General features: G+C 50.1%; 1 protein-coding gene and 1 pseudogene across 12 annotated transcripts; one reads left to right on the plus strand and one right to left on the minus strand.

Annotated features, from left to right (window-relative positions):
• Window positions 1–1,349: 1,349 nt before the first annotated feature.
• LOC311600616 (small ubiquitin-related modifier 2-like) lies at window positions 1,350–2,048 on the plus strand (annotated as a pseudogene). The gene has a single exon. The product of its transcript is annotated as a small ubiquitin-related modifier 2-like (transcript).
• A 696-nt stretch (window positions 2,049–2,744) lies between these two features.
• On the minus strand, window positions 2,745–23,584 carry RCC1 (regulator of chromosome condensation 1). 11 transcript variants are annotated; one of them, XM_084787516.1, is made up of 14 exons: window positions 23,470–23,584; window positions 22,622–22,655; window positions 22,147–22,181; window positions 18,227–18,358; window positions 10,016–10,097; window positions 9,305–9,343; window positions 8,092–8,279; window positions 7,821–8,000; window positions 6,243–6,339; window positions 6,026–6,148; window positions 5,244–5,399; window positions 5,003–5,122; window positions 4,719–4,871; window positions 2,745–3,897 (listed from the first exon to the last, which is right to left on the minus strand). In XM_084787516.1, exons 5-14 carry the CDS (start codon window positions 10,086–10,088, stop codon window positions 3,722–3,724), a joined length of 1,305 nt encoding a protein of 434 aa, XP_084643642.1. In that variant the 5' UTR covers window positions 10,089–10,097; window positions 18,227–18,358; window positions 22,147–22,181; window positions 22,622–22,655; window positions 23,470–23,584; the 3' UTR covers window positions 2,745–3,721. The 11 variants fall into 11 exon arrangements, with proteins under 11 accessions (XP_084643642.1, XP_084643641.1, XP_084643644.1 ...); XM_084787515.1 differs by having other exon boundaries at window positions 21,424–22,181; XM_084787518.1 differs by having other exon boundaries at window positions 21,424–22,211; window positions 23,470–23,569.
• Between the last annotated feature and the right edge of the window lie 99 nt (window positions 23,585–23,683).

Here is a 23,683-nt window from a genome sequence, read left to right on the forward strand (position 1 = left end):
AAGCACGGAAGGAGAATTAGTGAGGGAACCCCTCTGGGAGCGTGGACGACCCGCTTCCCTGGGACTATGGAGGAGCCGCGGCCGGCACAGCCGGTCCTCTTCCTGTTAACCAACCTCGAAAAAACCGAGAGCGCCTTTTTGAAGATGTAATGGGACTTTATTTTCCTAAAGCCCTGTGGAGGAGAGGACTAAGGGATAGTTCTTGATAATCCAATCAAAGACTGATGACTCATCAGTTCTGGGGGAGCGGGCCGGCAGTGGCATGATCTCTAGCTTCGGTCAGGTTTTGTTGAAGTCCAGTCCTCGAAAAGCATACCTTATCCTTAACGGTGGACCCATCTCTCCAGCTCCACGCGTTTTTGCTTTTTTGTTTTGGGGAAAGGCGTCATTATGTTGTGCCCAGGTACACACTATATAATTTAGGCTGGCTGCAAATTCTCGGCAATCCTCCTTCAGTCTGTTAAATGCTAGGTTTACAAGTACTAGGCATCACTCCTGGCTTCTTCCACTTTTATAGTATTTTACTCCAAAACGTCAAGGCTTTACCACAGGGCACAGACTTGCCCTAGAAAACCCCTCAGTAAGGGCTGGAGAGATGATGGCTCGGAGGTTAAGAGCACCCACTGTTCTTCCAGAGGTTCAATTCCCAGCAACCGCATGGTGGCTCACAACCATCTATAATGAGATCTGTGCCCTCTTCTGGCCTGCAGCCATACATGCAGGCAGAATACTGTATACATAATAAATCTAAAACAAAAAAACAACAAAAACCCTCAGTAAACTTGGTTTTTGAAAGCTCCTAAGGTGGGTATCTCCCAGGTTTCAACATCAGTGTGGTACCTAGTTCAAAGTGGGAAGCTCCTGAATTGAGATTGGCCTGCCAACGGAAGCCCACCCAGAGTGCCTGAAGGAGCCCTAAGCTCCTTAAATCCCAAATTTAGGATGTCGCTCCAAGCCAAGAGCAACGCCTCTGAAAACCAGAGGCCAACTGGGTCTACAAATTTTGTATTTCCCTCTGTGACTGTATGAATAGTGCTAAGGGGCAAAGGCACATGCCACCAAGCTGATGTGCCCGCACCCGCACTCACACGTTTAAAAAAGGTCTTTCAGGGTAATTATTGTATATATGTATAATAATATAAATGTATATATAAAAAAGTAAAATAAAGGTCTTTCAGGCCCCGATGTGGTGGCACACGCCTTTAATCCCAGCACTTGGGAGGTAGAGGCAGGCGGATTGCTGTGAGTTCAAAGCCAGCCTGGTCTACAAAGCGAGTCCAGGACAGCCAAGGCTGTTACACATAGAAACCTTGTCTTGAAAAAAAAAAAAAGCTCCGCCTCGTCCGCCTCCTTCTGCCGCTCCTGGTGCTGCTTGTGTGTTCCTTCAGTGCGGACCTGGTGCCTCTTTTGTGAAGCGGCAGCTGAGGAGACTCCGGCGCTTGCCATGGCCGACGAGAAACCCAAGGAAGGAGTCAAGACTGAGAACAACGATCATATTAATTTGAAGGTGGCGGGGCAGAGGGTTTGTCGATGAGGCAGATCAGATTCCAGTTTGATGGGCAACCAATCAATGAAACAGACACACCTGCACAGTTGGAAATGGAGGACGAAGATACGATTGATGTGTTCCAGCAGCAGACAGGAGGTGTCTACTAAAAAGGGAACCTGCTACTTTACTCCAGAATTTTGTTATAGACCAAGAATACATTCTCAATTAGAAAGCCGCAATTTGGTTCCACCATCCTGACTACTACAGTATAGTTTTCTCTATTCTTTCATTTCTCTGTCCCCATTTCTTTATTGTACATAAAGTAACTGGTGTATGTGCACAAGCATATTGCTCTTCTTTTTCTCTTTTGAACTAAATGGCCAATGTTCTGCTTTGGTTGACATCAGATGGAGACGGTCTGGGGAAAGTACTGGTTCTGTGAAAACACCCCCCCTTTCTCCACTAGTGGCATGCGCATTCAGCTCTTATCTTTATATTCCAGTAAGTTATTTTTCTCTCATTGTTTTAACAAAAGAACCCAACAACATAAATCCCTGCATACCTTGTTCGATTGGAGAATTTTAATGTTTTTCATTTATCATTGTAAAACCAAGGACAATTTTATAACTTTTTTGTAAGTAGCTGTTACATGTAGGGCAATCTGTCTTTAAGTAGGGGTAAATACTCTTGAACAAAATGACCCTAGATAGTTTTCCCTTCAAGTCAAGCGTCTTGTTGTTTAAATAAACTTCTTGTTTAAAAAAAAAAAAGAAAGAAAGAAAGAGAAAGAGAAAAATAATCCTGTAAAGAACAAAACCCTGGTTTGGGATTAAGAAATTACATCCCAAGCTAGAGAGAGAGCTCAGAGGACTTGAGTTCAATTCCCAGCAACCACATGGTAGCTCACAGCCATCTACAATGTGATCTAATGCCCTCTTCTGCTGTGCAGGTGTACATGCAGACAGAGCATTGTATAATCAATAAATAAATCTTAAAAAAAAGAAAATAAAAATTCCATCCCAAAGCCAGGCCTGTAAGATTAGACTTACAGGCTGAGCAGGTCAGGTCAGCTTGGCCTACACTGGGAGCCCAATTTAAAAAAAAAAAAATCGCCTTCACCTCTCTTATGCATTATGGTCGTTTAGAACCCTCAGTGGTTCCTACTGCATGACTACCCAAACACCTTTTGCCTTCTCCAGACTTTGGAGAGATTGTACCAGCCACACCCTTAACATAAGCAGGCTTGTAGGCATGTTTATCCCATTCTTTTAATAATGCCTGGCACATGACAAACACCTCTAGGGAACATGAATAAAAAGAAAGTGCGTATTTTATAAAACTCTAAATTTATTCAAAGTGTTAAAAGATTTCACTCTTCCCTCTAAAATAGTATACAAAAACAAAACAAAACAAAAAACTATTTTCTTAGCCACTGTTACTTCCTTTCCTCAGGACCAGCCTCTGCCCTCCAATCCTCCCACAGCACTGTTACAAAACCAACTCCTCCCTTCCCCAATACCCTGCCTTGACTGCCCAGCCAAGCCCAGCATGGCTTCTCAGTCCTCTGTGGCAGAAAGGCTGGCTGGGGAATGCACAGGTGACACCCAAGAGACAGAGGGGTGCTTTGTGCTTTTCAGAGAATAGCTAGTTGGCTTTTTCCAAGTGGACCACTGTTTTGCCCATGGACACCTGTTTAGAGCCAAATGTTTGGCTTAGGTCACCCAGAGCCTTGCAAAGCCTTTGTCCAGATCTCCCCAGGCATGGGTCCATCCCCGACAACTGCATCTAATGACCACACATGCCGTCTGTCTCCTTGGCAACTACTGTTCAGGGCAGGAAGACTGGCACATGGGAAGTAGGGCTTGACGGAGTCCCAACTGTTCAGAGCACGAACCCCAAAACCCCAGGGCAGGAAGGTTTGGGGTAGCTGGGCAATGAGCCAGGGCCAGCGAGGACCACAGGAGGCGGGATAGCGAAGGGAGGCAAGGTCTAATGACATAAGTCTGGGGTAAGCAAAGATCCTCTGAGACCCCCCCTTCCCACCCCCACCCCCCACATCCTGCAAGTACCAGGATGAATGGAGAAAAGAGGACGAAACAGAAGAAAGGGGTTTTGCTGTGGTGACGACAGCTGCTCAGGGCTGGGGACGGGCCTTCTGGAATCTGTAGCTGGCTGTTTTCCTGTTCTGTGAAGCTGGGTTGAGGGCCAGAAGCCAGACCCAGGAAGACTTCATCAGCTCTGATCCTTGTCCTTAACTAGTAAGACGGTGTGCTGGCCCCCACTGGACACAGTTAAGACCACACGGTTCTCCAGCTGTTTGCCAGTCATTTCCACAGGGCTCCAGGCATCTTCCTCCTCCCCAGTGCCCAGCTGGTAGTTGGTGCCCATGCCCCAGGCAAAAACACGACCTGCAAAGGACAGAAATAGAGGCAGCTATCCTTGGGGCCCTCAGCCTGGCCTTTCAACACCAGGAAATGCCCGGGACATGAGGCTGAACTTTTGCCATGACCAATAGCAGTCTAGCAAGGTTCCAGGCCAAGAGTTCAAGGGAGTCTGGAAGAGCCTGGGAGGTTATATCCTCCACGGCATCCTCCCTGCTCCCAGGAACAGCACTGAGGGGCCCCATCCTGAGTCCCCGTTGCTGGAACCAGCCAACTTTACACTGTTCAAGACCCTCCCTTGGGTTTGATATGCCACCCTCTGGTGTTTTGTTTTTAATTGTTTTGATAAGGTGGCACTATGTGGTTCTGGCTGGTCTAGAACTCACTATGTAGATAAGACTGGCCTCAAACTCATGAGATATGCAGCTCACAACAATCAGTAACTCCAGTCCCCCGGGGATCTGATGCCCTCTTCTGGTCTCTGTAGGCATCAGTATATACATGCAGGCAAGACAACATAGATATTTTAAAAGATAAAAAATAAGTAAAATATAAAAAAACCATTCTTGAACCCAGTATGATGGTGCACACCTTTGATTCCAGAACTCACAAGGCAAAGGCAGAGGCAAGCAGATCTCTATGAGTTCCAGGCCAGCCTGGTCTACGTAGTGAGACCCTTTATCAAAAGCAAAACAACAGTAAAAACACTTCAGAGTTTCTGAGAGTCAATGGTAAAGCAGTGTTATCTCCACCACTGCATCTCAGTTCCACCTGACAGGAGACAAGAATTTGCTGGTCATCATGAGCCCCAGGCTCCAACCATACCAGGTCTGAGGAGCCCCACTTACCATCCTTGGACACGGCATACCCCACAGAAGCCCCACAGGCCACTGAGGAGATGATGGGCAGCCTGGAAATATGGGTGGGGATGCTCTTCTCCTCAGCACCCTCCCCAAGGCCCAGGCGCCCGTACTCAGCCCGGCCCAGGCTGTATGCTTTTCCTGTGTGGTGAAGGAGAGAGCAGAGCATTAGCGGGGGCCCCACGCTCCTGAGGGCTTGCTGCTGTTCTCAGGTGGTGATACGGTCTGCAGGGAGCGGGAGCTACAGACACAGAAGGACGTGGGACTCCTACCTTCGGAATCCATGCAGATTGTATGATGCTGGCCCCCAGAGAAGCCCACCCAGGACTTGGTGGAATTCTTGAAAGATGTCAAGTTCTGAGGAATGAAGCAAGATCCAGTGCCTGGAGTTCCTGTTGTCAAGGGTGAAGGTGTTCCAGAAGCTTCCCTTCTCACTGCAAGCCCTCCCACCACCCCCTCCAGAAATGCTCTGAGGGGTCTAGAGTCGTGCCTGAGGCTGGGATCAGGACTCACCGAGCTGGTGATAGTTGGAGAGGCCAAAGCCATACACGTGGCCCTCTCGAGAGATGGCAAAAGTGAAATAGGCGCCACAGAAGACATCCTGGAACCGGACACGGCCACGGCTTCCCCTGGATTTCAGCAGCACACATTTGGGGACCAGGAGTCGCTCTGTAGTATAAAGGAAGCCAGGATCAGTGACAGACACAGGGTGTTTTCTCTTCCACAAAATCCCCAAAGGAGGCTAAGCAGGGTCATCCTTGTTAGAAGGGAGGTAACTTAAGCCAATAGAGTTCAAATGCCCTACTCTGAACTTTAAAAGTCACGAAGTGGAACTACTCTGTGCCAAACATTTTTTCCTTTTTCTTTTTGGATTTTCGAGACAGAGTCTCTCTGTGTTAGCCCTGGCTGTCCAGGACTAACTTTGTAGACCAGGCTGGCCTCAAACTCACAGTGATCTACCTCCCTCTGCCTCTCAAGTGCTGGGATTAAAGGTAAGCGCCACCACACCCGGCCACCAGACATTTTTTGATTAAGTCATTTCTCTCTTTATAGTAACCTATAGGGGTAGGGCGAGAGGGGGGGGTTTAGAGGTAAGGAGCCAGCCCCCAAAGTCTGAGGATCTCGACTCCGCCCCCCATTTTTTTTTTTGGAGATTATTTATTGGCTGGTCTAGAATTTACGCCTCTGCCACCTGCCCACATTACAGCCTGCAGTGCACTGAATGTAAGCCCCTCACACAGAATCCCTACTGCCTTTTACCAAATTGTCCCCCTGGAGGCATCAAAGCCACTTACCAAGGCCCTGGCGGCCACCTCGATTGGCAAATAATTCAGGCACACGGCCCAGCTGACCCTGCTCTCCACAACCCAAGGTGTAGAGGTCTCCATCAGTAGTCAGCATCACCAAGTGGTCATTCCCTGAGGACAAGAGGAAAGCAGCAGAGGACGGCTTGCCTGCGAGGTCCGAGGCTGGGCTGCCTCAGCTCCTGGCCGCAGTGTGCCCAACACTCACCTGAGGCTACCTTCACCACGGGCATATCTAGCTGCACTTGAACAGGCACCATGCTCTTCTTCATGGGCTCCAACAACCCGATCACACCATTATTGTCCTAAAGGAAGAGACAGAGACTTAAGCTCTGTAGGGGCGACACAGCTGCCTGGGGAAAGGCAGGAAGTGACAACAAATATGGACAGTGAGACAGCAGCAGGGGCCTGAGGAATGAAAACATCCACAGTACGGGAACTGTGTTAAAGCAAGCGAGGGGCAGATGTGCTGTAGGTCAACAAATCTGGCTAAGAGTCAGTTAATAATTGGAGCAGCATGGCAAGAAGATGGAGGTGCAATGCATTATTCCAAGCATTTCTGTTAAAAACTTCCCCATAGAAACGTTAACAACAGCCTCTACAGGCATGCTGGCAAGCTCCGTTCATCCCAGAACTTACCAGCCTGAGCTATGATCTCTTTGAGTTGGAGGTCAGCCTCATCTACACGGGGATGCACACCAAGACCCCATCTCAAAAATATAAATGAGGGCCTAGCACAGCACGGTGACACACGCACACACTTTTAATCCTAGAGGCAGGAGAACCTCTGTGAGGTCAGAGCCCAGCCTGTTCTACAAAGCAAGCCCCAGGACAGACAGAACTACATAAAGTAGTAGTTTATGTACAAAAACTAAGTGAATAGATAAATAAATCAGTGAATAAATAATTGCTTTTGCAATAGCCTTAATAAGGACATACTCATGAGATTCCATTTTGTTTTTTAGTTTACTTTTAAGGTATGTGTGTTTTGCATGTACCTGTGTCTATGCACCGTGTGTGGGCCTGGAACCTGAGTTATAAACAGCTGTGACTGCTATGTGGGTGTGGGAAACAGCCTGAGTCCTCTGCAAGGATATACATGCTCTTAACCACAGAGGCATCACTCCAGCCACAAGACTGAAACCATTATTTCACCACGCTGGGACTGTAGCTCCCTTGAGGCTCTTCCTGACTGCCATTCACAAAGCCCAGGGTTTGATCTCTGCCTTCAGACAAGAATGGGAGCCCCTAATTCCAGCACCCAGAAGCCGGAGGCAGGAGGATCACAAGTTCAAAGTCATTCTCAGCTACACAGCCAGTATGGGGCTAACCTGAAATACATGAGACCTTGTCTTGGGGGGAAGGGGGAGACAGGGACGGATGGATGGACACTATAGTCCCTCGACTTAGAAAGACCAAGAAGTGACACTCATCACCCCCACAAATCTTTCTTTCGAAGCCTCCAGAAGAGGGTCATGAGTGAGAAGGGGAAACGGAGAGCGAGGCAGGGGATGAGCAGACACAGCAGCCTCCAGGGGCAGCCGCAGCCCAGAGGCAACCTTGACCCATCCCTTCCCAAAGACATGTATCACACTCAAGCAAACAGCCAGTCGAGTGGACAGCCCAGGAGAAGATGGCAGGGGTTGGCTCTGGGCCCTGCCTCTGCATGTGATCACTCCTTCCCACCAGTAGGCAAGCAGAACGGGGACAGGAGAGCAGGTCACTTGGGGACCCTGAGTTCACTCTGCCTGCCAGCCTGCACATAATTTTGTAGGCCCAGTCTTACCCGGAAAGAGCCCCACAGGAAGACACGACCATCTTCAGTGAGGGCTGCCGTGTGACTGTCTCCTGCGGACACTTGCACCACCTTCTCTTGCAGCTCCACTTTCCCAGGGACCATCTCTGAGCCCTCCACTGACGTGTCCCTTCCCAGGGCACCCTCATCATTGCAGCCGAAGGAGTAGACCTGTGCCCAGGGTGTCCCATTAGCACAGGGCCTGACCCACACCCTTGCCCCCAGGCCATATCCAACCCAACCCCGCAACCCTCTGACCTACCTGGCCACTTTGGCTCAGGCACACAGTATGCATGCCCCCAGCCTCAGCCTGCACGACATCTTGTAGAAGGGGTACCAAGGCCGGCTTCTTCCTCTCCAGCACACTCTCACCCAGCCCTAGCTGGCCCACGTCGCCCTGGCCCAGTGTCAGCACCAAGCCTGGTTCTGTGTTGTGGGACCTGTGTGAGACTGAAGGGCGGAGAAGACAGGCGCTGAGCGTGCAGGATGAGGGCAGAGAAGAGGTCACATCACGGGCTCTGGGATTCTGACGGCCTGGGTTCAAGCCCTTGCTCTGCCAACAGGCCATAAATAAGACCTTTGTGGGGCTAAGTGTCCTCATCTGTGAACGGAGGATGACAAGAGTATCTGTCTCGCAGGGTTTTTGTAAGGATTAAAACACAAGCAAGTTATTGACACGAGGAGGACTGAGAAACGAGGAGACACAGAGTAAAATGCATCTCAGTGGGCAGAGCACAAGGGCAGTGAGGACAAAAGGCAATTTCCAGGTGAGCCCAGGGCGAAGGTATGGACCCACAGTGCCAACCTTTTACTAACTGCTCACTCTACCAACACTAGCTGGTTCTGCAGATCTCCCATACTTAGAAGTCCATGTTGCCAGGCCTGGTGGCACACACCTTTAATCCTAGTCTTTGGAGACAGAGGGAGGTGAATCTTTGTAAGTTCAAGGCCAGCCTGGTCTATATTCTGAGTTCCAGGATAGCCAGGACTATTCTACCTAAAATAACCTCAAAAATAGAAGACTTTGCTTTACAGGACATGGAACAGAGCCTCCCGGAGTGTCGCTAACCTTCCCAGGTAATAAAGCTAATTAGCGGAGTTTACACTGGAACTCAGGGCAACCACCTGGGTTAGAGCACTTATTAGCTCCCATCTGAATGCCCCTCCAGCCCTGTACACAGGACAGAAACAGCCCCTCCTGCCAGCAGGGCAGCACACGGCTGCTTCAGAGGAACAGAAGGCCCAGTAAGAACCCACAGGTGCATTTGCAGAGAGGTGTGGGCCATGCAGTGGGGAGTGCAAGGTCTTTTGGTGGCCAATGAAAGCCTGCCACAGCCCTCCGGTCAATGGCATCCAGTGCCCTCCCCAAGGGTGTGGCCTCAGCTGCCAGGGCCACTGCCGCTGCACAGAGGCTGCCCTGGGCAGGAAGCCAGCTGGTTGGGTTTTCTGGTCAGTTGGGCTTGGCCCACAGGCACCTTGGCAGGAGCGCGTGGCAGGACCGCGGTCACGAGGGCCTGCAAAAAACAGACCCTGTCTGAGTGTGCGCCTGAGCTCCTCCCTCCCACGCCAGCCGGCACTTCTCTCGTCCTCGCCACACTCGGGGTTGTGAGAGAGAGACGTTACAGGACAGGTCTCGTCTACTCCCCAAGGACTCGGACAGGTGACGGGAGAGCTCATCTCCACTCTATCAAGGAAAGCGCAACCTCAGCTAGGTGAGGTGACCTGGCTGTGGTCACACATGCAGAAAGAGGCGGAGCTAGGACCTGAACCCATCTCTGAAAACCCAGGAGGTCCAAGAGCCTTGGGCTTTCAAGCTGTTAGTTCAGAGCAAATGGACCTAAGGCCAAGGACTTTTCAGGGAGAGGAGCCCAAAGTACTTTAGATAGACTAAGTCATGCATTTGCCTGGGGCCAAATTATAGGATCCTCGTTTTGTTGCTATCATTTGTGTTTTTTGGGTTTTTGGGGGGGGGGCAGAGGGTTTTATCAGCATTTGCGTTGAGTGCTCTGGTAAGTCTTGGCTTAGGCCTCTTTTCTGACTGCTAAAGGATTGAACTGGGTGCGACGCATGAGACCCTGCAGCTGGGCAGAGTCCCTGGACATCTAAGCCCCTCAGCGCTTCAAGCCAGGGAGGAAGGAGCACAGGCCCGGCGTCTCAGGGCCAAGAAGGGCTCTCGGCCAGCTTACCTTTCACCTTCTTGCTTTTGGGGATGGCATCTTCTGGGGGTGACCTTCTCTTAGCTATGCGCTTGGGTGGCATCTTCCTGTCCTGAAAAACCCAGCCAAACACTACTTGTCAGAATAACACCTTCCCGTGCAATGTTTATCAAAAGCCTGAGAAGTAAGAGGGGTCCCACAGCAGTCGCCCCTCTGGGCGGTTATCCCAGAACCGTGATTTGTGAGTAACAGCAAATTCACATTCTCTGCTGTTGCTAACACGGGGAAAATGAGCAAATCACATGCTTAATACTACTGGACTGAGGGCTGCTCATCCTGGCGAGAACCTGCCTAAGTCCCAAGTCCAGTCCTGGTTCAAATCCCAGCACTGGGTCCGGTAGCAGACGCTGTAATCTCAGCTCTAAGGGGGTGGAGTCGGGAGGAGCTCAGCACTAGCGGACTGGCCACACTTGGAGACTATCCACGGCACAACAGTAGGAAGCCATCAAAAACGACGGTTTTAGAGACAAACTCTACTGAACAAAAAGACATTCTCCGTGACTAAGAAAAGCAGACAGAAGCCAGGGGAAGTGCCTACTCATGACCCCAGCACTGCCGCACCCAGAGTTCTAGGCCAGCCAATCTCAAATACATCTAACAAAAACAAGTGGTGCATGCCTTAATCCCAGCATTTACTCAAGAGACAGAGACAGGCGGATCTCTGGCCGACTCAGTAAATTCCAGGCCAGCCACAGCTACACAGGGAGACTCTGTCTCAAAACACAGCAAAACAACAAACCACACAGGACAAAATCAAAACCTCAGGCCCAAACCAGGCAGTCTAACTATTATTTTGAAACAGTCCAATGCAGCTTAGGATGGCCTTGAACTCCTCACCTTCCTGCCAATACCTCCTGAGGTGAATTTACAAGCGTGTGCTTATAGAAGTGGCTGATGTAAGGGTTAAATGAGCTGATACTGTGGCAGCACGCCGTGTTGGGGTGTGGCTCATTGGCAGTGTGTTTGAGGCTCTGGATTCCATCCCATAACAGGAAAAAAGTTTTAATTAAAATAAAACTGGGGGGTGGGGGGTGGGTGGAGAGATGGATGGCTCAGTAGGTAAGAGCACTGGCTGTTCTTCCAGAGGTCCTGAGTTCAACTCCCAGCAACCACATGGTGGCTCACAGCCATCTATAATGTGACCTAATGCACACTGTGCACTAAATAAATAAATCTTAAAAAAATATATATAAAATAAAATAAAACTGGGAAGCCTGGCATGGTGGCACATGCCTTTAATCCCAGGCAGAGGCAGGCAGATCACTGTGGGTTCAAGGCCAGCCTAGTCTACAAAGTGAGTCCAGAATAGCAAAGGCTACACAGAGAAACTCCCTCTTGAAAAGCCAAGAATAAATAAACAAATAAAATAAAGCTGAGAGCCAAGCATAGTGGTTCACATCTTTAATCCTAGCACTCAAGGAGGCAGAAGCAGAAGCTCTGAGTTCAAGGCCAGCTTGGTCTACAAAGCGACTCCATAGCAGCCAATGCTACACAGAACAATCCTGTCTTGAAAAACCAAAAAACTAAAAAAAAAAAGAAAAAAAAATTTTTTTTTTTTGGTTTTTCAAGACAGGGTTTCTCTGTGTAGCCTTGACTGTCTTGGATTCACCTTGTAGTCCAGGCTGGCCTCGAACTCACAGCGATCCGCCTGCCTCTGCCTCTCAAGTGCTGGGATTAAAGGCGTGTACCACCACGCTGGCCCTAAAAAAAAATTTTTTTTAAAGGAAATAAAATAAAGCTGGGAGTTGTGGCACAAGCCTTAATTCCAGCAGACTAGCCAGCCTATCCACACAGTGAGTTTAAGGACAGGCAGGTCTATATAGAGACCCTGTCTCAAAGACAAACTCAATAAATAATTTAAAATGTTCCTATAGTAAGTGCTCACTCAATAAAATAATGTTGGTGGTAGAGTGGTCTTCAGGGTCTTCTCCCAGGTGATACTGAAACACATAGCTATTGGGATCTAAGCAGCTCACCAGTCCTTCTCCTGACACACAGGGATGAAAATCCTGCTCAAGGGCCGGGCGTGGTGGCGCACGCCTTTAATCTCAGCACTTGGGAGGCCTAGGCAGGCAGATCACTGTTAGTTCGAGGCCAGCCTGGTCTACAAAGGGAGTCCAAGAAAGCCAAGGCTACATAGAGAAACCCTGTCTCAAAAAACCAAACCAACCAACCAAACACTGCTCAAGGCGACAAGAGAGAGACCAGCAAAGGCCCCGCCCAGTGTCTGCTGAGATCTGATCTGAACTACCCCCATGCCTCCTGTGAGGCCTGATCGCCTCAGGCTTCCCAGTTGTCAACTCTGAGGCTCTGGATACGAGGCTAGAGAGTTCTGACTCAGAGGGAGGAAACCGAAGCATTTAAAACAGGCCCAGGATCCTGCTGAGCCTGTGTGGGTTGTGGCTGGCCCAGTTCTGCCATGAGGTGGCTTCCATCCTCCCTGTGACGGGATCCGCCTCTGAGACCCCTCTCCCTACGCAGAAAATGGTTGCCCTTTGGGATTAATGGGAACTCAATCCACTGTCATCTGTTAAAAAGGAGACATCAAGGCCGGGCGCGGTGGCACAAGTCTTTAATCCCAGCACATGGGCGGCAGAGGCAGGTAGATTTCTGTGAGTTTGAAGATAGCCAGGGCTGTGCTACACAGAGAAAAAACCCTGTCTCAAAACAAAACAAAGCAAAGCAAACAAAAGATGACAAGGACCTCTGAAGGCAGACAGAAGTCTGGGCTGCATGCATGCCATTAGCACAGAGCAGACGCTCAGTGACGTGTGCACCCGTCTCACAGACACTCAAGAGTGCTGGGGTTGGGCTCAGATGCCATGTGTGGCAGAGGCAGAGGAGGTGGCAACCTGCCTCGTGTGCTCATGGAACTTACATTGTAGGAAGAAAATAAGATTATTCTAAAAGTCATCCCTTGTTCCCCTCCTCCTAAAGCCGCCATTCCCGCCCACAGAAACCAGGAAAATGTTTTTCATGAGTTTTCAATGCACAACAACAACAACAAAACAAATTTTACATGCCTTTAATCTCAGCACTTGGGAGGCAGAGGCAGGAGGATCTCTGTGAGTTTGAGGCCAGCCTGGTCTACAGAGCAAGTCCAGGACAGCCAGGGCTACACAAAGAAAACCGGTCTGGAAAAACACAAAATTTACTTTTCAAAACAAGCTGAAGCTAGGCATGGTGGCAAATGCCTGGAATCCTAGTGCTTATGAGAAAAAGGTCATTCCCAGCCACATAGCCACACTGAGGATAGCCCAGGCTACATGAGACCCTGTCTTAAAAACCAAAACAAAGGGTTTTAGAAATGATCCTTCAGTCAGCAAAGTGACAGTTGTGCAAAGCACAACATACCTACAATCCTAGTGCAGGGAAGATGGGGAGACACACGGCCCCCCCCCCCCGAAGCTCCCTGGCTCGGCAGGGTACCTAACAGGTCAGCTCCAGGTTCACTGGCCCAATGAGGAAGGTAGAGAGCCATCAATAAAGACACTGTGGCCAAACCTCTGCCCTCCACAGTCTCTCACGCACATTCACACAAACACGTGTGTACACCACACAACAAACTCAACGCAACTCAGAAAAGCCAAGACATCGGCCCTCCTATTTCATGATGCTCAGCTGCCAGATCCAATGGGTCCCCTGCTGAGGGGAGAGATCCTGAGCTACCCTAGTCGTCTTTGAGCCACATGGTCTTGTGACCCGGGCAACTCTCGGTGCTGCACTTGGCAGTAGGCAAACACAGATGCAAGGCAAGGGAAGGGCAGCACTTTTTAAAAGGTGGATCTAGCTGGGTGTGGCGGGCAGAGGCAGGATTTGTGATCGCCACAATTCTAGGCCAGACTGGTCTACACAGTGAGACCTACTCTGTTTCAACAAATACATAAGCCAGAGCTGAAGAGATGGACCAGCTCTTCTCGGGGACCCAGGTTTGGCTCCCAGCACCCAGGGGCTGCTCACAATCACCTGTGACTCTAGTCCCAGGGGATCCAATGCCCTCTTCTGGCCTCCTGGGCCACAGCACGCATGCGGTACACAGACACACATACAGGCAAAAATACTCATAAACGTAACAACATCTGTTACTGTATTTGCATTCCCCCTTCCGCTCCCCAGGATCCATCTTCAAGGACTTTAAAAACTGGGAAAAGGCTGGGCGTGGTGGCCCACGCCTTTAATCCCAGCACTCAGGAGGCAGAGGCAAGCGGCCAGCCTGGTCTACAAAGTGAGTATAGGACAGCCAAGGCCACACAGAGAAACCCTGTCTCAAAAAAAGAAAAAAAAAAAAAAACCCAAAACAAACAAACAACAACAAAAAATCTGGGAGAAGAGCGAACAAGACTCAGAAACAATATCCAGAAAGGAGCCAACTTGCATCAAAAGCACCTACAGTGTGCGACCCCCTAAGAGCTCAGGTCTGTCCCCCATGTCAGGGACAGGTGTGCAGACCACTCCTGGATGACGACGTGACAGCGCAGAGGGCACCCCACCCCCACCCCAGCTGGAGCTCCTCCCAGCCTGTTTCCTCACCTGCTAAGTCAAAGGGTAGGAATACTAGGTTAGAAGGATCAGGAGCCAGGTGTTTGCCTGTGACCCTGGGGGCTCGCCACAGGCTCGCTTCTGGAGCATCTGGCAATCCCAGCAGCAGCCCCCTTAATTCCCCCACACTCAGAGGGAACTCCCTCCCTAGGCACGGGGGGGGGGGGGGGGGGTAGGGGTGGGGCGGGGGTGGGGTGGGGGGAGAACACGGAAGAATATCTTTGTGGGGAAGGCTACCAGGAGAGAAAGGAAGGCCTGTGCAAGCAGCTGCTGCTGTGTGCTGTCAGGAACTGAGCTAGCCCACCTCACACCAGGAAGTCCCGCGCTCGGGGTCGGCCTGAGGCTCTCTGTCAGTTTTTCCCTAGGGAGAGGGGCCATAGCTTCTGGCAGATTAGAGCCACTGACTTTGTGCAGATTATAGGACCTGGTACCTTTATTTTATAGGTAAGACGACTAAGGTCCAATAGGATCTAGTGGGATGGGGACCCAGACTCCTGTTTTTAATTGTCCCTGCACCCAGGACGTGGTGAGTCACTTTTAACTCATCTTTCCCAAGCGCCATTAGGGTGGTCTTCTTGGGTGAAGTCTCCCACACCCACTGCAACAAACTTCCCACAATCCCCACACACCACTGATGTCTGCGATCCCCCCAAACACTTCTATCGGCTGCATGCCCTGTGCCCCATGGCTGGATTTTACCCTCTTTGTAAGATCCAAAACATCTTACAACCTCACCAAGAAAGCTATCCCCCAACCCTCCACGGCCCGGTTACTGCTTCCGTTTTGGAGTTCCAGTCCGTTTCATACCCTCAGCTTCTGCCAAGGCACACGTGGTCGGGGGACTTAATTTCTGATGAATCAAAGCAGCAGCAACGCGCGAGCTCCACGGGCATACTTTGCTGGCCTCAGGAGACCCTAGCTGTGGGCCCATGGAAGTCTCGCCAGGGGGCTCCCGGGCTCCGCAGAGGTCACCGAGGCCCGCCTTTGTCACCATTGTTCCCCAGCGGGTTCAGGAGTAGCACGGAACCGTCAGGCGGCCAACGACCGGGTGACACGGGGTAGGTGGGGGTTAAGAGCAGGCGGCTGTGTGGACGCGGCCGTCCCCTCCCAGCGGAGGCCACCGGAGCTCACCGCGGCCGCGCGCCCCCGGCCGCCGCGCACCGGCCGTTTGAATCTCCCGCCGCGTGGCGGGGCGCGCGCCCGGAGCGCGGCGACTAAGGGGCTGCGCGGCCCGCGCGCGGGGCGAGGCGGGGCCCACGCGGGCCGGAGCTCGCGCGCCCGCAGGGTCACTTGCTTCACGTGCAGCCCCCGCCCGGCGCTACAGCACGCGGGCAGCGGTCTCGGACCGACACGGCACCGCATGCCACCCAGATCTCCGTCCCTGGGGTTCCCCGCGAATCGGAGCGCGCGACCTACCTCGGTGCAGGGCGGCCACCAGCAACTCTGAAGCTCCGCGGCCGGCGGCGAACTGCCCTGAGCATGCGCTCTGCGGGCCTCCGGCCGCGACCCTGACCAAAAGGGAAAACACAGGGCCGAGCGGCCCCTGGCGGCCACTGTGGGAAATGCGAGCGGCTGCTCCTGGATTGTACCCACTTACAGTGCTTGGATTTGAGAGACCTTAAAGTAGGACAACCAGGCGGAGAAACTACCAGAATCCTAGTTTGTTCAGGAAAATCTGGTGCGTGAGATCTGTACGGAGCAAAACAGGGCTGAAAAATCCAACTATTACCATCCCAACAGGGCCATCTGACTCAGCCTCGGTAGGGATCAAGAACGGCTAATCTGGGGCTGGAGAGATGGCTCAGAGGCTAAGAGCACTGTCTACTCTTCCAGAGGTCCTGAGCTCAACTCCCAGCACCCACATGGCAGTTCACAACTGTCTGTAACTCCAGTTCCAGAGGATCCGACATGTTCTCACAGACATGCATGCAAGCAAAACACCAATGCAAATGAGATAATTAAAAAAAAAAAAGAACGGCTAATCTAAGTGGGAAAGGCATTCAGGATGGGGAAAACTTGCTTATTTACTACATGTATGGCTGTTTTTCAAGCAGGTATGTCTGTTGTGGGTCCAATGCCGACGACGACAAGAAATAAGGAGTTGGTTGCTCTAGAACTGCATTTACAGATGGGTGCGACCCGCCATGTGTGCTGCAGTGGAATTTCTCCTGTAAGAGCCAACAAGCTCTCCCAACAACCAAGCATCTCTCCAGCCCCTGTCATTTGCAATGACAGAGGGTAGAGTGAGGGTCTAGTGTGTCCACAGAGGCACTTAGTTACCACGGGAGGGCTCTGGTCACATGATATAATCAGAACTTTAAGAATGGAAGAACAGCTGGGCGTGTTGGTGCCCACCTTTAACCCCAGCACTCGGGAGGCAGAGGCAGGCGGATCGCTGTGAGTTTGAGGCCAGCCTGGTCTACAAAGCGAGTCCAGTATAGCCAAGGCTACACGGAGAAACCCTGTGTGAGGGGGTGGGGTGGGGTGGGGTGGGGTGGGAGGAAAGAATGGAAGAGCATTGACCAAGCGGGAAGAGAGAGAGGGCTGGGTTGGAGGCACTGCTTATAATCCCATGATTCCGGAGGCTGAGGCAAGAGGATACACAATGAGATGATTCTATTTCAGAAAAGAAAAGGAAAAAGAAATGCGGAAAGGAGAGAGGGATTATGGATGTAGCTCAGTGGCTGAGTGTAAAGTTCAAGGTTCAACTACAAGACCATGAAAGAAAGGAAAAGATGACTCAGGGCTGGGCTAGGAACTGCTGGGAGCTTACACTGGAAACGGAGCACTGTGAAAAAGGTTCCTTTCCCCCTAACATCCTCATGCAACAGCCCTGTAGGTTTTGTTTTGTTTTCAATTATGTATACAGTGCTCTGCCTGCATGTACACCTGCAGGCCACAAGAGGGCACCAGATCTCATTATAGATGGCTGTGGGGCTTGAACTCAGGACCTTTAGAAGAATAGCCAGTGCTCTTAACCTCTGAGCCATCTCTTCAGGCCCAGCCCTGTAGGTTTAAAGTGTCCCCAGGTAATGTTCAGAACACCTGACTGTATGGTCTTCCTGAGGGCTGTAATCTCTACAAAAGGTATTTAGTGTTTCACATTAATTCTGAATGTCATCCTAAAGAGACATTGTTAGTGTTTTTCAAGACAAGGTCTCACTATGAGACAAGGCTGCCTATACCTCCCCGTTATTTATTTATTTATTTTGGTTTTTCGAGACAGGGTTTCTCTGTGTACCCTTGGCTGTCTTGGACTCGCTTTGTAGACCAGGCTGGCCCAGAACTCACAGCGATCCACCTGCCTCTGCTTCCAAAGTGCTGGGAATAAAGGCGTGTGCCACCACGCCCGGCAAGATCAGCACATGGAAAGGGCTGGCACCTTGGCCACAGCTGGGGGTGGGGACCATCAGCATACACAGCCTCATGTGTCACATTTTTACTTGTGGCTATGCATGTGCATGCTAGCATGCTTGTGGAGGTCAGGGGACAACTTTCAGGGCTTCGTTCCATCTTTCCACTGTGTGGTAAGTCCTCAGGCTTGGCAGCAACTGAGCCGTCTCCTTTGGATGACTATTTCCCAGCTGTATGTGCCCTGTCATGTCGTGCCAGCCACAAAGCAACCCCCTAATTTTGTCTTACCTTTTCAGGCTTACTCCTGCCTCCATCGTGACCTCCTCTCTTGGGTGGTAAACTGTGACGTTTCTCCAGGCTTCACCCTGGGAACTCTCATCTTTCTGCTGTCTTTCTCCAAGATCTTACTCATTCACATGGCTTAATGTAATTACAGAAAAATGATCCATCACTTATCTTACCTTATAAAAAATATTTTCCCCACTCTAGATGGTTGTGAGCTATCATGTGGTTGCTAGGAATTGAACTTGGGACTTTTGGAAAAGTAGCCAGCACTGTGTAGCCTTGGCTGTCCTGGACTCGCTTTGTAGACTAGGCTGGCCTCGAACTCACAGCGATCCACCTGCCTCTGCCTCCTGAGTGCTGGGATTAAAGGTGTGCGCCACCACGTCTGGCTTATAGGCAGCACTCTTAAAGGCTGAGCCATCTCTCCAGTCCCAAACCCACTTATTTTTAACTATATGTCTGTGTGTAGGTTTGTTCATGAAGCATAGTGCCTGCAGCCTGCAGAAGACTTGAGGTTAGAAAAGATTTAAGTTGTTGCTCTTAAACTGGGCATGGTGGTGCATGCCTTTAGTCCCAGCATTCAAGAGGCAGAGGCAGGTGGATCTCTGTGAGTTCCAGGTCAGCTAAGGCTACACAGAGAAACCCTGTCTCAGAAAAAACAAAACCAGTTAAGTAAACAGGCAAAAATGAAAGAAATTGATGTTTTTTTTTTTTTTTGCAGAGAACCTGGCTGGATTCTCAGTACCCATATGGTGGCTCTGTAACTCCAATTCCAGATGAACCCATGCCCTCTTAAAAAATACACGCAGGCAGCATTCACACATAAAATGGATATATCACACATAAAATGGATATAAAGTGCTGGAAATAGGCCTTGGCCTTTGGGGGCTGTGGCTGCTCTCCCAGGGGACCTGGGTTCAATTCCCAGCAACCCACATGGCAGCTTACAACTGTCTCTAACTCTACTTCCAGAGGACCTGAAACTCTCACAGACATATATATGGCTAAACACCAACTGCACATTAAAACATAAATTAAAAGAAAAAGTTTTAGGCTGGGCGGTGGTGGCACACGCCTTTAATCCCAGCACTCGAGAGGCAGAGGCAGGCGGATCGCTGTGAGTTCGAGGCCAGCCTGGTCTACAAAGTGAGTCCAGGACAGCCAAGGCTACACAGAGAAACCCTGTCTCGAAAACCATGCCCCCCCCCAAAAGGGGGGCTTCAGCTTGGTGTTGGTGGCACACACCTTTAATCACAACACTAGGGAGGCTGCATCAGGGTTATATAAATTACTAGACATCACAGTAGAAGTTGGGAGCTATCATTTATTTCAATGTTCAAACTTGAACCCAGGACCTCTCACAGACCAGGCAAGTACTCTACTTTTGAGCGAATCCCTAGGCCCTGGCTACCATTTTCCTTTTTCTGGCATTTCAAGAAACAGGGCATCTTTATGTAGCCCTGTTCTCAGAGATAAGCCTGCCTTCGGAGTGCTGGGATTAAATATGTGCAACATTTGAACTTGTTTAATACTTACATCTGCAGTTACATGCCTGTGTTCACGAAACCCAGGATGTGGTATGGATGCTGGGGTCCCATGGCTGTATACTAGATGCTCTAACCACTGAACCATCCATCTCTCCAGCCCCACTCTCATTTAAAAGCCCTAGTCTATGGCTGGGCAGTAGTGTGATACTTTAATCCCAGAGGCAGGGAAATTTGAGGCCTATCTGGACAGCAGGACTTCACAGAGAAACCGTTTTTTTGTTTTTGAGACAGGATTTCTTTCTGTGTAGCCCTGGCTAGCCAGGAACTCAGAAAAGGGAGGGCATCAGATCCTATGGAACAACAGTGCTTTTAAACCCTTGGCTGCCCTGGACTCACTTTGTAGACCAGAACGACTCTGACTCGGGAGTGCTGAGATTAAAGGCGTGTCCCACCCCACCTGGCACCACTAGCATTTTGAATAGCTTTTTTTTTTTTGAGTGTTTCTCTGTGTAGCCTTGGACTCACTCTGCAGATCAGGCTAACCTTGAACTCACAGGGCTCCACCTGCCTCTTCCTCCTGAGTGCTGTGATTAAAGGCCTGCGCTACCTCACCTAATGAAACCTTTCAACACCAACAAAAAGACGTTTATGTGGACCAGGCTGGCCTGGAATACACGTGCCAACAGGCTGATTCTGCAGTCAATTCAAAGAAGCCTCAGACCTAGCATCCTGCTCTATACCTTGTTCCAGGCGTACTACTAGTCCTGTAGAGATAGGTATTTTGAGAGGGGGTCTCACTGAGCAGCCCTGGATAGCCTCGAATATGTCTACCTCTGGCTTCAGAGTAGAGGAATTCTAAGTACACCAGCTGGAGGTGGGGGGGGGGGGTAGTTAAAGAGATGGCTCAGTACGGGCTGTTCTTCCTGAGGACCCAGGTTCAATTCCCTGCACCACCCACAAGGTAGCTCATAATTGTTAACTCCAGTTCCAGGGGATCTGCCACTCACATACATGCGGGCAAAACCAATGTATATATAAAATGTGCCACCTGTGTTAGGAATTGAATTTAGGGGATCACACATGCTGAGCAAGAACTCAGCACTAAGCTTTATTCCCAGCCTTGTATAGTTACCTACATAGTATACTACTGGCTAATACAAGTTCATAGAAGAAACACATGTCTGGAGGTTACCAACCAGTGACATCTTTCTGTGGGAGGCTGGCAATTTGAGATCAGAATTAAGGGTACTTGCCTTAGGAAAGGGTTCAACTAAAGCTGGCCTGGAGACTAGCCTTCTTGGAAGCAGCAGGCTAAGCGTGAGTGGTACCAGCAGCGTTTTAACCCAGACCCAGACCGCTCATCTCAAGACTGGCAGCATGCAGGGGGACATTGCAGTCATTTCCGTTTTATCTGGAAGCCAACATACTTACTCCCCATCGAGGCCCCACTACAGGAGAACTAAGGGGTTGAGTGGTGGTCTGTCTCAACTCTTGAAAATCCTGCCCAAACAGGCTTCAAACTGTCAGACCCACTCCTTGGCATTTATAGCACTTGGGCATGAACTTTTTTTGACAAGGCTGGTCACACCATTCACTTAGATAACACTAAAAGCCAACACCGTAGCCATTGTAGTTAAGAGAAACGCCAAGTGTCACACCCATTTCTTTTTCACTCCCAAGGACAGGGGAATGTAGCAGCGTATTTAGGCCTACCTTCAAGATGACTGCCTCTCCTCCCGTTCATCCTTCAGACCTTTGCCTTTCCTAGGCATGCTGAAGGCAGCCAGCACTTCCCATTATGACTTGAGGACCCATCCCTCACATAAGGCCACCACCAGTTTCAGGCCTGAGCAGTCCACAGCTCGCTTGACCAGCACCTCCCAACACCCAGTACCTACTCCAGTCACATCACCATCATGGTGGAGAACGGAACTCAACCTGTCTTTAGCTGCATCAAACCTTCACTCATGGTTTCCATTGCTAGAAAGAGACCTTCTGCAGTCTCCTGCACGCGCACACCAGACACAAAACAGCAGAAAATAAATTCAAGTCTACTTTAATTCACAGAACGTTAACATCAGAATTATTAGGCATATCACAAATATTCACAATACAAATACATTCTGTAACCTATAGTGTGATCTTATAGGAAATATAGACACAAACAAGTTCCTCATGTAGTTTATATGGTTCTGGGGAAGACTAAAGAGGGCCTTAAAAAAAAGAGGCTCACACATTACAAATACTTCTACACGTAGTAGATGGACAGTTGGGGCACAACTATGGTAAAGTCCTTCCAATAGATTTTTAAAAAGCACTTGGGGAAAAAAGCATCCAGGAGGGTCTAAGTTTAAAAAAAAAAAAAAACTCCAAAGGCAGACAAATTTTTCAAACTCCATACAAATAAAAGGCCTCAAAGTTACACATCAAGTTAACCTTTGTCAGGTGGCTGTGACAGGTCCTCTTCTTTCCTGAACAAAAATAGCACAATGATTAGATTCCTGAAAAAAAAAAAATGGCACACTGAAAGCATCAGCACTTAAGACTATTGTTTCCTGCATGGTTTGTCTCCTCAGTCACCGTCCACAGGACTCTGAGAAGTCGTAGGAATATGCAGGCGCGGACTCGAAGCCCAGCTTTATCTTCAACGTTGTGGAAGGGGACTGTACGTCACGGGGCAAAGCCCTATGCTCCCGTCCGCCACTAGGACAGAGCCCGGGGAGAGTGACCTCCCGGGGTATCCACGTTGGAATGCAATCTGTCAACTTCACCCAATACTCAAGACCAAACCCCACTAGTCTCTAGCCACTAATAACTTACACACAAAATGTATAATACCCGAGTTTTCAAATGGAACAAAGATCACGTGGCAGGCACTATTAAGCCACCTTCAGAGCTGGAGTACACTTACCTCCACGAGCTACTTGCGATCACCGGTGTGAGCTCTGCAATAGAAGGCATCCTATTAGTAAATGAAATTCTTAGAAGCAGCCTCAGCCCGAGACGGTTTGATTTTAGACTGTTTCCTGCATGGTTTGTCTCCTCAGTCACCGTCCACAGGACTCTGAGAAGTCGTAGGAATATGCAGGCGCGGACTCGAAGCCCGGCTTCATCTCCAACGTTGTGGAAGGGGACTGTACGTCACGGGGCAAAGCCCTATGCTCCCGTCCGCCACTAGGACAGAGCCCGGGGAGAGTGACCTCCCGGGGTATCCACGTTGGATGGTCACAATAAATAATTCCATTTGATTAAAAAATAAAAAGGACTGCCCTTTCCTTGCCAAACCTCCAGCACTGTGGTTTGTCTCCGTGCCGGAGCTACTGGCCTGAGCCACCAAGGCCGCCTTGAAGAGCAGCTCTCTGAATAATTTAATAGACTAGGGTCAAAAACTTGCTGCTGGGGCACTAGGATCAATGATTTAAAGCCCAGCGCCAAGTACAGTCACAACCCAATCACATGGCAGGTTTTATCAGAAGCAAGAGGGGCGTTTCCTCTTAAGCAGAACGAATTTTAAAGAAAAGCGCATATAAGCATTCTCTTGAGTTTTCCCGGCAAGATACCACTAGCTTTGGGGTTCCCTAAAGCAAACGCCTTACTGGGTTGGGAGGCACGTGTCCACCGGGACCAGCCATACTAAGCGAGTGAACCCCGGCTTCACAGGCGGATCCCGCCCAGCAACAACCCTTCCACCCAAAGCCTCGGTGCCGAGGCGCGCGAGTAAACCCAGAGCAGCAGAGGAGGCAACGTAAGAAAACTCACCAACACAGAACCACACCAGAGATGCAGAGTCTTAAGAGACCGAGACGTGCCGACACAGCCGTATTTATACCTTATGAAGGGACCGGAAGTCATGCGACGTACAGTGCGCCTGCGCAGCACATGCGCACTTAGGACCATGGGAAATTCGCTAAGGATGATGGGATCTTCTTAACGTTTAGCTTTCCCTCTATCGGGATTGGAAATCTCTTGAGCT

The sequence above is a fragment of the Acomys minous genome (assembly GCF_964271855.1).
Source record: "Acomys minous genome assembly, chromosome: 6".
Classification (NCBI taxonomy): domain Eukaryota; kingdom Metazoa; phylum Chordata; class Mammalia; order Rodentia; family Muridae; genus Acomys; species Acomys minous.